The sequence below is a fragment of the Perognathus longimembris genome, chromosome 3, assembly GCF_023159225.1.
Source record: "Perognathus longimembris pacificus isolate PPM17 chromosome 3, ASM2315922v1, whole genome shotgun sequence".
Lineage (NCBI taxonomy): Eukaryota > Metazoa > Chordata > Mammalia > Rodentia > Heteromyidae > Perognathus > Perognathus longimembris.
Window position 1 is genome coordinate 67,458,303 of NC_063163.1, and position 17,135 is coordinate 67,475,437.

Consider the following 17,135-nt stretch of genomic DNA (forward strand, 5'->3'; position numbering starts at 1 on the left):
TTATTTTCAAGTGAGAGGAGAGGGTCACCTCAGTGCCCATACCTTGTTGGTGACCACCCCCCTCACTATCCGGAGTTAAGCCTCCAAGCAGCAAATGAGAGGGCTTGGCCCAGCGGAACCACCCAGTGCCTCCAGCAGCTCCCCCCCTCGCCCCTAAAGCACCCAGATGGTTGGGTCTCTAAGTGAGACTGGTGTTGGAGCTGCTGGTGGCGCTGCCCCGTTTCTGTAGGCAGCGCACGGAGCTGGGGACCTGCAGGCCAGTGGTCACCTGGAAGCTGCCGCACCACACCTGGGAGAGGGGAGAGGAGGGAGGTCAGGGGAGCCCCTGCACCCACAGCCCCCCTTCCCATCCCCTTCTCCATTCTGGGCACCCCTGGGCAGCTGGGTGGCAGCTCACCGTGAAGGCCGGCAGCAGCGGCTGCGTGAACTTGGCCTTGAAAGTGTGCAGCAGTTGTTTAGTGCGGGCGTTGTAGAAGGATAGGAGACCTGGGCAGGGGGCGGTGGGAAAGGGATAGGTGTCACAGGTGGGTGAAGTCATGGGCTGGGGCTCCGGCATGGGTTGGGGGGGAGGGCAGAGGTGGCTGGAGTCTTGGGGTCACCTTGATGGAAGTCACAGTGCACACCCAGGCAGTCGGGCACGGGGGCATCCAGCACCTTGACCTTGTTGGCGTGCTTGGCCGTGAAGCTGACCTGCAGCCAGTTGTTGACGTGGAGACACCAGGACGCTGCCGTCTTGCCCAGCTGCTCAAAGCGGCCCAGGCTGCGGTAGGCCACGCCCACACCAAACGCCTTGCTGTCCGGTTCATAGCGCACCTCCCAGTAATGCTCCCCACCATCAATCATCGTGTCCCCTAGAGCGGGGGGGGGGGGGGCAAAGGGGACACTGGGTAGAACTGGAGCCCTGTGTAAGTCTACAGGAGCCCCAGCTACTCCCAGGGCCCCAGCTACTCCTATCAGCTACTTTTGGGTCCCAGCTATTCCTCAGGCTCGGTAAACATCCTGTGCATACTTACCAGGTCCAAGCCATAGGAACTTCCTCCAGTTCATGTCCAGGTGCCCCTTGGTTCCTCCATCTCCTCCCCATACTCTGGCTCCTGCCAGGCTCAACTGTTCCCCATGGCTCACAAGCTGCCTAGAGTCTGGATAGCCCACTAGTATTTCCTGGTCCAGATACTCCCCAGGACTCAGAGGCTCCTTTCTGTTGATCTCTGGATCCAGATCCCATCCTCCCACCCCCACCTTGCTCCCCATTCTTACCTAGCACTGTGTAGGACTCTGCTGTGAAGCGGTCCCGGCCCCCACGGCTGGAGGGTACCCTCTTAGGCGATGGAGTACCTCTGGGGAAAGGGAAGAAGCTTGGTTCAGGCCTCACTTTCAACACAGGAGGCCTCCCTGGCCCACTCCAGTCATAGCATGCTCCATTCCTTCTGATAATACTGGGCTCAAGGCTAGTGCTCTACCACTTGAGTCATGGCTCCTCTTCTGATTTTCTAGTAATTGGAGATTAGAGGCTCTTGGGGCTGGGAAGATGGCTTAGTGGTGGAGTGCTTACCTAGCATGCACGAAGCCCTGGGTTTGATTCCTCAGCACCACATACATAGAAAAAGCCCGAAGTGGTGCTGTGGCTCCAGTGGTAGAGTGCTAGCCTTGAGCAAAAAGAAGCCAGGGACAGTGCTCAGGCCCTGAGTTCAAGTCCCAGGACTGGCCAAAAAAAAAAAAGTCTCATGGACATTTCTGCCCAGACTTGCTTCAAACCAGGTTCCTCAGATCTCTGGCTCCTAAGTAGCTAGGGTTACAGGTCTGAGCCACTGGGGCCTGGCTAGGAAACTCTGTGTGTGTGTGCGTGCGCACACTTGCACATGCAGCTTGATCTACACCAGAGACTTGGGGAAGGAGGGAGGATGGGAGGGAAGATGGGAGGGAGGATGGGAGGGAGGGCAGGAAGGAGGGGCAGGGTACCTGGCTGGGGAGTTGACAGGAGAAGCCGTCCGCCCCTTGCCATCTTTCTCGCGGGCCTTGATGTCTTGCACTTTCCCTCCCATGGCGTCCCATTCCACGGAGAGGTTGTCCACCCGCAGGTTCTGGTGGGACGTGGATGCGTCCAGGCGGAACATGAACGCTGGGGCCGGGGAGACGAGGGAGTCACAGAGACGGGAAAACCCAGAGAGACACAGACATGGGCAGGCAGGCAGCAACCACGACAGACCGCAACAGGGACAGACGAGAGACAAGGAGACAGGCGGAAAGACACCAGGAGGCACAAGATTGGGAAGGATGCGTGGAATATGGAGCTGGAGAGAAGGTCTGGGGTTGTGGCTCAACTGTTCTGAAGATCCATGAGATTTTTTTTTCTCCTTTTTCAGTACTGGGGTTTGAACTCAGGGCGGGTCCTTGCTAGGCAGGTGCTCTACCACTTGAGTCATGCCCCTGGTCCTTTCTACAGGCATTTTTCAAGACAATTGGTCTTCCCTGATTTTCCACCTCCAAGAAAGAGGTGGAGTTACAGCTGCATGGAATTAATCCTGTTGAATCTGTTTTTACTACTGATATTCTCCCTCTAGGGTCAGAAGAGAGCCAGATATTGAGTGCATGTACATATATATATGAAAGCCACAAATAAAAAATAAAAAAAGAAAACAGCATAGTAATAGGGCAACACAGTTCATGACTGTAATCCTAGCTACTCAGGAAGCTGAAATTGGGAGGACCATGGTTCAAGGTCAATCCTGGCAAAAGAAAGTTGGTCAGACTGCATCTCAAACAATATAAAGTTCAGCCCAGGCAAAAAGTGAGACCCTAGTTTTGAAACATTGAGCTGGGCACTGGTATTTTATGCCACTGAGGAGGCTGAGATAGGAGAATCGTGGCTCAAAACTAGCCTGGGAGACTACTTCAAATTAATTGCAAAAATCTATAACGGAAAGCATGGCTCAATGGGTAAAACGTCAGCTGTGAGTGAAAAACCTGAGCAAGTGCACAAGGCTGCAAGAAGAAGTAAAAGGAAAAGCAGAATGGTCTCCATTCCAGCTAAGAATGCCACTCTGGACTCAGGTGTGAGCATCCTACAGGCCAAGGCAACAAGGCCCACAGACCCCTTGATTAGAGGATGAATATGACTTGTAACTCCAGAGCACTGGGAGGGAGGGGGTATGGAGACAGGGACAGGGATGGGGGGCAGCTGGTCACCTGCTGTTTCCAAGGTCACTGGCTCTGAGAATTCGCCTGCAACTGCCTTGTTACAGGCCTTTACCCGAAAGTTCATGTATTTCATGTCAAACTTGAGACCTGGATGGAAGCAAGAGAGGTCAAGGATATTCGATAACTCCCATCACTCTCTTCCATGATCCCATGGCCCCCACTGAAAGGAGTGCCTTACAAGCAATTCTGTAGCCCAGCTCTTATCATCCACCTGTGAGGGCTACTTGACCCGGCCTCCAATCTAGAGCAGCCAATTAGAATGTTTTATGGCCCTTGTCAGTGTGACTGGCTCAGAAACAGGCACATGACACAACCAGACCAATCAGAGCCTACCTTGAGACTTTGCTATTAGGAGCCCTTTACAGACAATCTCTTGTTATGTTTTCTAAGCCTCTCTCATAATTGTTCTTTCTTTGGGGGGGGGGGGTGAAGGTGGGAGGTAAGTTGTAGGGCTTGAACTCTCTTTTGCTCAAGGCTAGCGCTCTACCACTTTGAGCCATGGCGCCACTTAGGGTTTTCTGGTGGTTACCTGGGAGATAAGAGTCTCACTGACTTTCCTGCCTGGACTGGCTTTGAACTTTGATCCTCAGGTTTCAGCCTCCTCAGTAGCTAGGATTATAAACATGATTATAGATGGCTTGTTCTCATCACCACCATTATTATTATTTTGTATTGCTGCATATGGAACCCAAGGGTATAAGGCCTGTTATTTGTGGGTGGGGGTCATCCTGTATGGAACCCAGGGTGCCAGGTTCCCCTCACCTGCACCCCGTCAGCTTCCCAGTCTGATGCTGGACTACACTTCTGACCTAAGATGCCACAGCTACAGGCAGTGGGACGAGGGACCAAGGTCTCCGTAGCACTGTCTCATCATTATATTATTATTTTGCAACTCACAATACATCTGTAATTACTCCAAAGTAGAAAGTCACAACAAAGCAAAATAAAACGCAGAAGGGTCCAGAGGTGAGCACTGTGGGTGTCTATTTTTAAAAGGGGGTGTGTTTGTTTTGATTCCCATGCAGAGGAGACACCAGTAGCTGCTCAGGCTCCCAGTCTAGCTGGTGGCTTCTCTCCATAGCAATTAGCATGCTCATGATTAAGCATGTATGCTAATTACAGATAACTAGCAGGCTGATTACAGCCCCCAAGTGAGGGAGTGAATGTCACGTCTGCAGATGAAATCTTCCCTGTTCAAGGCAGCTCTTTAAACTCATTAGGGAACCCCAGCATTTCCCGCCTTCCGATCCTCCTCCCACCAGCTGGGTGGGTTCCCAGGATTTTTTGTTTCTTATAAGTTCTGAGGAACTCCCCAATCCCCAGCTCCAGCAGCCTACATGGATTTGGGGCTTTGCTCACTGATGTGGGGTTGGGGCCTGGTGCACATTGTGTGGGTGCTGATAACCTAGAACGAGAGCGCCCGTTGCTTCCTGTGCTTCAGTTCCCACCCTTGTCGAATGGTGATGGATGGCCAGCCATTGTATATGGACTTTGGAGGAGGGTCAGAAGGCCCTGGATGACTTTAATAGCGCAATGTAACCAGGCGAGGCTAGAAGTACTCACCTACCCAGGTATTCTCCCTCACCTGTTCAAGTATACTCCCCTTACCTAAGCTGCCCAAGTATACTCCCTCGCCTTCCCAGGTATATTTCTTTTGTCCAGGTGTACTCCTTTACCCGTCCAGGTGGGCTTTTTCTAGTTAAGCTGCCCAGGTGTGTCTCTTACCTGCCCAGGTGTGCTCTCCTCACCTGCCCAGCTGTGTGGCTCTTTACCTAGCCAGGTGTGTTCCTTCACCTGTCCACAGGTGTATTACCTTTTCCTGTCCAGGTGTCTCTATCCAAGTGTGTTCCTTTACCAGTCCTGGTGTATTACCCTTACCTGCTCAGGTGTGCTCTCCTTACCTGTCAAGGTGTATTCTGTCTGTCGGATGCCCTCGATGACCATCCAGGGCTGGTCCTCCTTGAGGCGAGGCGGGCCCTCGAAGTTGGTCCTTCGGTACTCCAGCACATAGTGGTCGATCTTGCTGTCCTCATCTGGCATGCGCCATACCAGGGTCACACAGTTGTCTGCCACCAGAGATTCGGCCAAGTCAATCACGGGGGCACTGGGCACTGCACGGGACAGAAGTGAGAGACAAGATCAGGGGGTGCGCGGGGAGCCCGGAGCCCCGGAGCCCCGGCCACTGCACGATGGCCTGTGTGGGGCTAACCCACCTGGGGCTGGAGCCCCTCAGGATTCCAGCCAGTCCTGAGGGAGAGCAGAGCTCTCTCAGGCAGGGTTCAACCCACAAAGGGCGGCACTCTCAGATTCCGTTTAGTAACAGGCTTTTCTACCAGTTAAAGGTGGCTTCCATTAGGGCCCCAGCACCACAAGGCCTTCTAGAGAGTTCCAACGTGGTAGGAAGTGAGACCCTCTCCAGGCGCTGCCTCTGGGAACAGGGTTTTCCCAGGACCCAACAACTTGGTGGGCGAGGCTTCCTCTAGGCTTCACCTGCAGGCTCCTACCGCGCTCAACCAGGGCCCCACCCACATGTGGGTGTGGCCTCCAGCGGTACCACCCACAATGGGCGTGGCTTCTGAGGAACCCGCCCGCAAATGGGAGTCCCGAAGGCTCTACTCACACAGGACAGGTCATTGGAGGGTTCCATGCACAGATGGGCGGACATTCCCAGAGCAGGCCTTCCGGTGGCTCCACCCACACGTGGGAGGGGCTTGCAATGACTCCACCCTCTGGGCCTTGCTAAGATCCAGGACCTTTCTAGGTGTTTCAAAGTCTGCACCACTTCCCCCCAAATCCTGGCCCTCCGGCGAGTTCCCCTCTCACCAGGCAGGAACTTGAGTGCCTGCAGCATCTGCCGCTCCTGTGCAAAGTCCACCATGAGGTGACTCATGTTGTCGCTGACCTTGGCCTTTAGTGAAAGCCGGAAGGCAGGGGCCATAGTCACGCTGCAGGGAAGGAAGTGGGGGCCGCCTGTTGGTGGGCTTTTCCAGGCTGACAATTTGGGGAGGGGCAGGTGTCTCCCCAGATCCAATGTGCTGGGCCCACCGCCCCTGGGTGTCTCCACCTTTAGGCCATGAGGAGGCAGGGGGTGGGGGCCCAGTCTCAGCATCTTACCCATCTTTGACTTGCTTGGCAGCCTAGAAAGAAGGATGGAACAGAATTCAGAGACGGCTCTCATCGCTAACAGAAAGCCAACCACAGTCAGGAAGATGGCTCACACTGGAGCCATTCTAAGCACATGGAAGATAGACTTACACTTAGAAGAACCTTGTTCCCTGATAAATTTCCAATTTCATATCCACAGCCAATTTTTTTGTATAAGTGTATGTCTTATGCAATCTTCTTTAAGGCTGGTCATGGGGCCTGAACTCAGGACCTGGGCGCTGTCCCTGAGCTCTTTTGCTCAAGGCTATCATCCTACCACTTTGAGCCACAGCGCCACTTCAGGATTTTGAGTGGTTAACTGGAGTTAAAAGTCTCATGGTGGGGTGGGGGTGGGGGTCTTGTGGGGATTTTTCTGCCCAGGCTGGCTTCAAATGAAATCCTCAGATCTCAGCCTCCTGAGTAGCTAGGACTACAGGTGTGAGCCACTAGAGACCTGCTGTAGTCTTTTTTTTCCTTTCTCTTTTTTTTTTGCGCCAGTCCTGGGCCTTGGACTCAGGGCCTGAGCACCGTCCCTGGCTTCTTTTTGCTCAAGGCTAGTACTCTGCCACTTGAGCCACAGCGCCACTTCTGGCCATTTTCTATATATGTGGTGCTGGGGAATCGAACCCAGGGCTTCATGTATATAAGACAGGCGCTCTAGCCTAGTACTAGGCCGTATTCCCAGCCCTTTTTTTTTTGGCCAGTCCTGGGACCTGAGCTCAGGGCCTGAGCACTGTCCCTGGCTTCTTTTTTTTTTTTTGCTCAAGGCTAACACTCTGCCACTTGAGCCACAGCACCCCTTCTGGCCATTTTCTGTATATGTGGTGCTGGGGAATTGAACCCAGGGCCTCATGTATAGGAGGCAAGCACTCTTTGCCACTAGGCCATATCCCCAGCCCCGTTTTTTTTCCCTTTCTTTCTGTCTTTTCCTTTTTAACGCAGGGCCTGGGCATTGTCCTTGAGCTTCTTTTTTGCTCAAGGGTAGCACTCATGCCACTTAAGCCACAGCGCCACTTCTGGATTTTTTCTGAGTAGCTCATTGGAGATAAGAGTATCATGGACCTTCCTATCCAGGCTGGCTTTGAACCACGATCCTAAGATATCAGCCTCCTGAGTAGGCTAGGATTACAGGCATGAGCTACCAGCACCTGGCTTCTCTCTCTTTCCTTCCTTCCTTCCTTCCTACCTTCCTTCCTTCCTTCCTTTTTCTCTGTCTCTCTGTCTCTGTCTCTTCCTCCCTCCCTTCCTTCCTTCTTTCCTCCCTCCCTCCCTCTCTCCCTCTCTCCTTTTCTTTCTTATGCTGGTTCTGGGACTTGAACCCAGGGCCCAGTGGGCTTACTGTTCCATGAGTGGCTCACTGAACACTGCGTGGGTGCAGCCTCGGAGCTGCTCACCTGAGGGAAGTCCTCACTGTCCATGGTCTGTAGTGTCTGGTTGGCAGTCTCCAGCAGCTCCTCAGAGCTCTCCAGGGCCCGTGTGCAGGCGGCCAGTTGGTTCTGTGGGGCACATGGAACCAATCAATCCACATGGGGGTCAGGGGTGAAGATGGCAGCTGGCCACACGGCTTCACCTCCCCATTGTCTACCTACAACCTCAGGATCCAGGCGACCACAGCCCTCTGAACTCCAGCTGGGAGGAGGCTGGTGGCCACACACACATAAACACACACACACACATGCACATACACACACGCACACACACGCACACACACACCTGGCCACCCCCCCACACACCTCTGGGGAACCCCTCCCTGAAAAACACAAGCCCAAAGCTGGGCTCCAGGGGCTCACACCTGTAATCCTAGCTACTCAGGAGGCTAAAACCTGGAAGATCGAGATTTGAAATAAGCCTGGGCAGAAATGCCCCCTGAGACTCAATCTCCAATTAACCAGCAAAATGCCAGACTGGAGGTATGACTCAAGCGATAGAGGGCTAGCTGTCACCAAGCAAGTCAATCCAGAGGGGAAAGCTCTGAGTTCAAATCCTGGCTTGGGCACACACCAAAACCTCAAACCAAACATGTCCAGGCTGATTTCACCTGAGTTCTACAGTCCAACACGGAGTGGGGCTTGATGACAGAAGGGAACAGATGAGAGATCAGGAGGGCATATGCTGGAGCCCACCACCACCAGGCTCTCTGCCCTTGGGGGTGGGGTGGAGGGGGGCCCCTCACTCCCTACCTGCAGCTCGTAGGTGCGGCTGGCACGGTCCTGTTTAATCTTCATGAGCATGCCCTCCTTCAGTTCCTCTAGGACAGACAGTAAAGACTGGAACTCCGCTTCCAAGTCCTCCTGCACCTTGGCTGAGTTTGCCTGGGTTGGAATGGCAGGGACTGGTCAACGTCTGTGTCCAGCGGAGGAAACTGAGGTCAAGTGCTCAGCCCGGCCCAGCCATTTCCCATGCATTGACAATACCTGGTTCCAATAGCAGACACCCTGCCCTTTCTCCTTCCCCTGTCCATCCACCTTTCCAACTTTCCCCATCTTCCTCATCTCCCTCACCTCCACATTCAGCAGCATTTGCTTGAGTGAGTAGATAAAGCTCTGGATTTCTTCATTCTTCATTGCTAGTGTAGTGATGATCTTCCGAAGAGCCTCCTGTTCCATCAGACCACAGAATCATGGACAGACAGACACACACACATATGTGAACTCCACCTGGCCTGACCCCCTGCTCTGCCCTCAGGGATTCAGGAGGAGATACGGGCCCTCTGTCTCTCTCTATACTTCACTTTGGAGGTGGCCACTTATGAGCAACTCCCAATTTACACCGGAGGAAATTGCGGCCCAGGAGGAGCCTCTCACAGAGAGGCAGACTGCATGAGCACCAAATCTTCAACCCAATACCTATAACTTGAAGGCTGCCTGGGCAAAGAAACTCCCAGAAAAAATGGGTTAGCCTGGAGAATGGGCTATCTCTGGTCAGCAACCCCAAAAAAATGGGATAGCCTGCTCTAAAGGCTAGCCAAGGAGCTGGCCCGAGGAGCTGACATGAGCCCGACGAAAGGAATTAACCAGAAAGAGATAACCTGGACTAAAGCAGGAGCCTTCAGAGAACCCAGGTAAGAGGAGAGGGGGAAGGGAGGCTGCAGGGCCCGGGCCATCAGGAAGGAGGCCAGGACAGCCAATAATTCCTGCTTCTGTCTCCCAACCTGGGACTAAGGCATAATGCAGCAGACAGGGGTGGGGTGAGGGGGTCCCTGCAGACCGGGATGGTAGGTGTGGGGGATGGGTCGGGGCTGGGACCTGGAGATGGGGGGAGCACCCAGGAGAGGGAGGGTGACTGCATGCAAAGGAGGGAGTGGTGCACAGGAGTGGGGGGCCGGGCATGAAGGTGGGGGGACTGCATGAGGGTGGGGGGGAGCCGCGGCATGGCGAGGGTGGGGGGGGCTGCGGCATCACCTGGTCCCCACCCCATGCCCCACACCCCGTCCTACCCTTTGGTCTTCCATGGTTGCAGCCCGGGTCACCCCGGCCCAGCCTGCGGGCCCCACGAGCTTCTGAAGCCCCCCCAAGCTGCCTCTGCCTTTGCCGGGGAGGCAATGGCCCCCGCTGAGCGCTCGCCACCGCCTTTGCCGCCACCGCCGCGCCCCCGGTCAGCGCTCCATCACTGCCCGCACTGCGCAGGCGCAAGCTCCCGCAGCATTCTGGGAATTGTAGTCCAGAGCCTGGACTCCAGAACCTGGGAATGAAGCCAGAGCTGGAGGCAGGAAACCTGGTACATGGATCGACTCCCAGCCCTGCTGGGTAGCCTGGAAGATCACCTTTAGTCTTCTTGGACCTCCGTCTCCCCACTTTCTCTCTCACAGCCCTTTTTCCTTTGCTATTCTAACTGGGATCCAAGATGCCCACCCCCACGATCTGGCCCTTGAAGCCACAGACTTCATCTAAGCAGGTGTGCACTCTCCAAAGTTCCCTTTTCCCTTCTTACAACACAACCAAACTCTTGTACATCCCACAAAGCTCCAGACTCTCCCCTACAGAAACTTCTTCACAACTCAGGATTTACAGGGTTATAGGGTGTCTATGGCCAGCCAGCTCTGTCCACCCCTATCAGTCCGACAGGTTCCATTAGGGCTTTTCTGCATGGGGGAGGGGAGGGCAGAGCTTGGACAAGTCTGAGGAAAGGAGGGCAGAGGGAGGCTGGGAGGGTGTGTGGCAAGCGCTACCACAAGGACATCTCTGTGGTCCAGTGACACAGCTGTGATAGATGCAGGGCTCTCTCAGCTCTGAGCGAGGAAGCCGGCAGTCTGTGGTTGGGTGGAACACTCAAGTCTCTAGGCCTGTTAGCAGCTTCCTCCTGCTGCTTCTAAACTTCTAACCCTGGGGTGAAGCCTTGCAGGGCTAGCGGGGCCTCAGAGCCCCCAGGGACGCTCTCCCCAAGAGACAGGAGCAGACAGGAGGACTGGCACCTATAGGAGCCAAATTGTCACTGAGGTCCATTTTTATATTGTAGTGTGGACCCTTGATAATGCGCAAAGCCCCCCAGCTTCCTTACCAAGTGCAGAACAGAAAGAAGTAGCAGCCACTCATGGCTCATGCCGGTAATCCTAGCTACTGAGGAGTCTGAGATCTGAGAGTGTCAGTTCAAAAACCAGCCTGCAGGCTGGAAATGTGGCCTAGTGGTAGAGTGCTTGCCTGGCATGCAGGAAACCCTGGGTTCCATTCCTCAGCACCACATATATAGAAAAGGCTTGAAGTCACGCTGTGGCTCAAGTGGTAGAGTACTATACTTGAGCAAAAAGAAGCCAGGGAAAGTGCCCAGGCCCTGAGTTCAAGTCCCAGGATTGGCAGAAAAAAATAACAAATGAAAAAGCACCCTGTAGCTGGGTGCTAGTGGCTCACACTTGTCATCCCACTTACCCAGAAGGCTGAGATCTGAGGATCACAGTTGGAACCCAGCCTGGGCAGGAAAGTTTGTAAGACTCTTATCCGACAAACCACCAAAAAGCCAGAAGTGGAGCTGTGTTTCAAGTGGTAGAGTACCAGCATTGAAGAAAGAAGCTTAGGGTCAGCACCCAGACACTGAGTTCAAGGCCCAAGACTGGCTCACACACGTGTGCACGCGCACACACACACACAGAAAGGAAAGATGAAGCATGTAAACCATAGAAAAATACTCTGAGCAAAATATTCACACATCTGAAACACCATAGTGAAATCTCTTAATGCAAGAAATGCTCAGGCAAATGGAAAGAAATTTGAAATTCCATAATTGAGGGAGTGTTCTTGCCCCTGCTCCTCTCCCCTGTGCCCCCACCTCAGACCCAAGATGTTCCTTTAGAAACTTCCAGAACTGGGGCTGGGGATATGGCCTAGTGGCAAGAGTGCTTGCCTTGTATACATGAGGCCCTGGGTTCAATTCCCCAGCACCACATATATAGAAAATGGCCAGAAGTGGCGCTGTGACTCAAGTGGCAGAGTGCTAGCCTTGAGCAAAAAGAAGCCAGGGACAGTGCTCAGGCCCTGAGTCCAAGCCGCAGGACTGGCCAAAAACAAAAACAAACAAACAAAAAAACTTCCAGAACAATGTTGGACAACCCCCGCCCCCCGCCCCAGGCACACCTTACTTTTCAGATGTACAGCACTTTGGGAAAATTAAGGTACAGGGTGGCAGGAAGTGGAGCCCCCCACCCCAAGCAACCTGGAATATCAATGTCAGCTTCTGCCTGCCCCCTCCAGTGTCATGTGACAGGAAGTGTATGGGGGTGGGGGGACCCTGGGGAGCCTGGCCCCAGAGCTGGGGAATGGGGTCCCCGGGCTGGCTGCTGGTGCTACTGCTGTGGAGTGAATTCTGGGGCTTGTCCTGTTTTCCCTTCCCCAGCGGTCTCCCCCCCCTCCAGCAGAACCACCTGTGGACTGGGGGGTGCCTGGCCTCACACAGATGGGGGACAGGACAGAATTCAGTCTAGAAACTCTGTGTCAGCCTCAGCCCTCTGTGGGTTTTTTTTTTCTTTTGTTTTTTTCCTCTGGCTTTTTGTTGGTTCATTGGAGATATGAGTCTCAGACATTCCTGGCCTGGGCGGGCTTTGAACTGCGATCCTCAGATCTCAGCATCCCGAGTAGCTAGGATGACAGGTGTGAGCCGCCAGCACCAGACTAGACCCAAGGTCCTGTGCCTGCTGGGTGTGGACCCGCTGGCCTGCAACCTTGGGCCTCCAGGGGTTGTTAACATCTGTGGCTGGCCAGGTGCCGTGGCCCACACCTGTCATCCCAGCTACTCAGGAGGCTGAGATCTGAGGATCGCGGTTCAAAACCAGCCCAGGAATGTCTGAGACTCATCTCTCTAATGAGCCAACGAAAGCCAGAGGTGGAGCTGTGGCTCAGAATGGTAGAGCGCCAGCCTTGAGTGAAAAGGCTAAGGACGGTGCCCAGGCCCAGGGTTCAAACCCAAGACTGGCTTGGCTGCCCCTCCTGAGGCTGTAAGGCCAGGCACATCTGGACCCCAGTTCCCCCTTTCCTCCTGCAACCCCACAAGGAGCCAGGGGTCTGGGGGTGTGGCAGCAGACCCCCCCACCCTGTGCATGGGGCAGAGCCATTTGGCAGCCCTGGCTTGCCAGGTGAGTGGGGCCGGGGCCTGGCAGCGACTCCGCGTGGAGTGGCTGAAGGTCGGGCCCATCTTGCGTGTGGCATTGGCCACCTGAGCGTGGTGTGGGCCACGGGCGATGCCTCCTGGCAGGCCCAGACAGCTCGCCCTGTGCCTGGATGCCACAAGCACCCACGACAGCAGGCACTGTGGGTGCCAGGCCGTCATGGACCCCCAGCTGGACAAGGCCATGGCACCCACGTCCACCGCGTCCACGTTAAGCCAAGAATGAGACACTCAGGAGAGCCGGGAAGGGGAAAAAATTCCAGAATCAGGTGAATGCTTGCTCACTCTCTCGCTCGCCTCGCTATCTCTCTCTCCCTCCCTCCCTCTCTCTCTCTCCCTCCCTCTCTCTCTCTTTCTCTCTCTCTGTCCCTGAGTCTTGAACTCAGGGTTCTGGGTGCTGTCTTTAAGCCTTCTTCCTCACAGCTGAGGCTCTACCACATGAGCCACAGCTCCACTTCCAGCTTTTTTTCGTTTTTTGTTTGGTTTTGTTTTTTTGCCAGTCCTGGGGCTTGAACTCAGGGCCTGAGCACTGTCCCTGGCTTCTTTTTGCTCAAGACTGTATGTGGTGCTGAGGAATGGAACCCCAGGCTTCATGTATATGAGACAAGCACTTTACCACTAAGCCATATTCCCAGCCCCTTCCAGCTTTTTTTCTTGCTGGTGAATTAGAGGTAAGAGTCTCCCGGACTTTCCTCTCCAGGCTGGTTTTTGTTTTTGTTTTTTTGGCAGTTGTGGGGCTTGAACTCAGGGCCTAAGCACTGTTCCTGAGCTTCTATTGCTCAAAGCTAGCACTCTACCACTTGAGTCACAGCACCACTCTTGGCTTTTTCTTTATGTGTGGTGCTGAGGAATCGAACCCAGGGCTTCATGTATACGAGGCGAACACTTTACCACTGAGCCACTTTCCCAGCCAGCCCTAGGCTGGTTTTGAGCTGTGATCTTCATTTCTCAGCCTCTGGAGTAGCGGGGACTCCAAGCAAAACCCCCGGCACTTGGCTCCTCTTCCTGTTTTTCGGCATCAACCTGAGATCTGTATTTAACAACATCAAACACTTTTACGGTCTATCTGATACTAAAAATTTCATGAGAAACTAAATCTAAGATCTCAAATGAGTCTCTAAGGGTCTCTTGGCGTCCTCATCATGGAAAGAAGGTGGAACAGTGCTCTCAGGGAGGGGGAGGGGAGACATTCCCCAATCCTGAGTCTTCTCAGTCTTTCCAACTCATTTGAGCAAGGACAGAACATTCTAGAAGCCGGAATGGAGAGCAGTGGGCTCTCGAAGCTGTACAGAGGTCCCAAAGCCAGCCACAACACTGTCAGAGAAGGGAGGACCATGCTGAGCCCCGCATGCGTGACCCCCTCTTACCGTCCAGCCCACCCCTTGTGTGCGTTCCCAGCCCCCATCTGGGTGCCCAGAGGCCCCGCTCAGCCTGTCCAGCTGCCAGGGCACGTGGCCGCTTCTAGGGTGCCATGGGGCTGGGTGGCCGCCACCCCCTGCGCCGCGGAGGGGAGGGCAGCGAGGTGCCAGGCTGTGCTCCGGCAGCTGCCAGGGAGAGGGCGCGGCGGGCGGGGCTCCGGGCTCACACAGCTGGCCACAGCTGGCACCTCAGGGCCACCAGCGCCTCAGAGCTGCATGTGGAGAAGGTGCTGGGTGGGAGCCAGGAAGCCGGGTTTCGTCTCCTTGTCTGCAGCTCTGGGCTGGGGCTGCTGCTCCTGTCCAGACCTGGTGTGGAACCCCCAGTGGGTCTCACAGCGTTGCTCGGGCGTCGCTTGTTCTCTTGTAGCGGGGTTGAGCTTCACTGGGTCAGAGGCGGCCACAGGGCCCGGCGAGGGGCTGGCGGCCCCTGAGCTCCAGGAGCTCATTGTGGCTGGCCCGGCGCAGTGGCCCACGCCTGTCATCCTAGCTTCCGCAAGAGGCTGGGGTCTGAGGATCGAAGTTCAAAGCCATTCTGAGTAAGGAAGTCTGTGAGACTCCTTTATTAACCATCAAAAAAGCCAAAGTGGAGCCATGGCTCAAGTGCTGGAGCATCAGGCCCGGGCAAAAAGCTCGGGGACAGCAGCCAGGCCATGAGTGCAAGCCCCAGTTATGGTACGAAAAATTAATGACTTACAGCCTATACATCTCCATTCTATTTACACATGCATGGGTTTGCCTGGGCTCCCAGGGACTCATCAAGACACACATCCAGGCAGCCGTGAGCCCCCTCTTTATTGAGATCACAAAAGGAGGAGGGCTGAGGGGAGGAAGGAAGGACTTGGTCAGAGCTTGGCCTGTTGCCAAGTGAGTACCAGGTTCCAGAATGTGCCTCCCTGGCCTCAGTTTCCCCATCTGCTGTTAAATAGGACAGAGCTGAGCTGCAGGCTAACAACCCAGGAGTCATGAGGGGAAAGGATCCTGGGGAAAAGGCACAGAGCTCAGGTGACAAAAGTTGGGTCTGGGAGGTGGAGGAGGAGGAAGAGGAGCAGGAGGAAGAGAAGCCAGAGGAGGAGGAGCAGGAGGGTCACAGACATTGAATTTTCAATACAGGTGGAGCAAGAAAGGGGGGGCTCATCAGTAATAATTCCAATTATTCAGTATCCCGCAAGAGAAAAGCTTAACCTAGGTGTGTGTGTGTGTGAGAGAGTGTGTGTGTGTGCACTCGGAGACTCTCACTTTCCTTCAGGCTGGCACTACCACTTGACTCGTGGCTCTTGCCTGGTGTCTTGCTGGCCGTTGAAACACAGTAGATTCTAGGGGGATCTTTTCTGCCTAGGCTGGATTTGAATGTCAAGCTTCCAGATCTCAGCCTCCCGAGTAGCTGGGATTACAGGTGTGAGCCCCGGTGCCCCCACCCCCCAGACTTCATTTCCTTGCAGATGCTCCCCACGGGAACAGCACCTCCATCTTCTCAGGCGAGCCCCACCCGAGCTCCCTCCCCTCCCTGGCCAGGGGTTCTCAGGACCCTTCCCCTCCAAACTACTTTCTGCCTCCCTAGGGGTCTTGGGGGTGCTGGTCGCCAGGCCATAGTGGTGGCGCTGGGCGCAGGAACCTGGGGCCACCTTTGCTGCCATCAGGACTCTGCCCAACACTCAAGTACCAGAGGGAGCAAAGTAGGTTTGTGCGGCTCCACCCCCTTGTAGCAGCACCCGGAACTGTGAGTGGGGGTTTGCCTGGGTGCAGCCCCATGTGGCTGCTTCTGGAACTACAGGTGCAGGTTTGCGTGGGTGCTGCCCCTGTGAGGCTACTCTTAGAACTGCAGGTAAGAGTTTGCCTGGGTGCGGCCCCGTGTGGCAGCTCCTGGAACTGCAGGTGCTGGACTTTTGCAAAGAGGGTGGGTGGGGTACCAGCTCCAGAAAGAGTGCAGAAATACCTATATTTCCCCCCAAAATACAGACAAGCCTCCTAGAAGTGAGGAAGAGATCACGAGCCTCTCCTTTTTTCTTTCTTTTTTGTATCAGTACTGGGGCTTGAACTCAGGGCCTGGGCACTGTCCTTGAGCTTTTTTGCCAAAGGCTGGTGCTCTACCCCTTGACCCACAATACCACTTGTGGCTTTTTTGGTGGTTCATTTAGAGGATAAGTGTCTCGTGGACTTTTTTTTAACCTGGACTGGCTTTGAACCTTGATCCTCAGATCTCAGCCTCCAGTGTAGCTGAGGTTTCAGGCGTGAGCTACTGGAGTGCCAGTCTCTCTTCAGTGACTGCCCACTTCTTGACTTGTGTCCCCTCCCCCTAGGGAATCCTCTCTACTCTCCTGTCCTGCACCAGTTCCAGAGCCCCCCAGGGGAGTGAGGCCTGGCTTGTCACGTACAAGGTGTTGGACAGCCTCAGGACAGCCCTGAAACTTCAGACGGTCTATTCAACTTCTGTGCCTCAGCCTGCCTTCCCTCCTAGCCCCCATACCCAGCCCCAGGCCTGGCCACCCCATCTCCCCTGACCCCTTCAGTCCCCTGAGGGTAGCCCAGGCCCAGGACGTTCCCTAAAGTCAGAAGTGGACTCGAAGCTTGCGAATGTCCATTAACTACAGGAGAATACCACTGCTCTGAAAAGGGGTGTGTGTGTGTGACAAGAAGCCCACCTACCCCACCAGACATCAGGACACTCAATAAAGGCTTTGGCAAGCTGTTTGGAGTGCTGATGACATTTGGGAGGTCTGTTTTTTTTGGGGGGAGGGGTCCTAGACCCCGAGGAATAGCTGGAAAGGCCTCTGTGAGCAGAGCACA

The 17,135-nt window shown here is 54.7% G+C and overlaps 1 protein-coding gene across 2 annotated transcripts; it reads right to left on the bottom strand.

Annotated features, from left to right (window-relative positions):
• Positions 1 to 15: 15 nt before the first annotated feature.
• Positions 16 to 9,793, bottom strand: Fsd1 (fibronectin type III and SPRY domain containing 1). Of its 2 annotated transcripts, none has more exons than XM_048341969.1 (13): positions 9,779 to 9,793; positions 8,844 to 8,939; positions 8,523 to 8,654; positions 7,737 to 7,838; positions 6,313 to 6,335; positions 6,022 to 6,143; positions 5,100 to 5,309; positions 3,187 to 3,285; positions 1,993 to 2,119; positions 1,258 to 1,337; positions 600 to 851; positions 398 to 486; positions 16 to 289 (listed from the first exon to the last, which is right to left on the bottom strand). In XM_048341969.1, exons 1-13 carry the CDS (start codon positions 9,791 to 9,793, stop codon positions 179 to 181), a joined length of 1,458 nt encoding a protein of 485 aa, XP_048197926.1. In that variant the 3' UTR covers positions 16 to 178. The 2 variants fall into 2 exon arrangements, with proteins under 2 accessions (XP_048197926.1, XP_048197925.1); XM_048341968.1 differs by having other exon boundaries at positions 1,960 to 2,119.
• Positions 9,794 to 17,135: the final 7,342 nt, after the last annotated feature.

Excerpts from the sequence above, each read along its gene's own strand:
- Fsd1 (XM_048341968.1), bottom strand. Across the intron at positions 8,655-8,843 it reads AAATGCTGCTGAATGTGGAG|GCAAACTCAGCCAAGGTGCA; the intron begins GTGAGGGAGATG and ends ATTCCAACCCAG. Across the intron at positions 7,839-8,522 it reads GCCGCACCTACGAGCTGCAG|AACCAACTGGCCGCCTGCAC; the intron begins GTAGGGAGTGAG and ends TGTGCCCCACAG.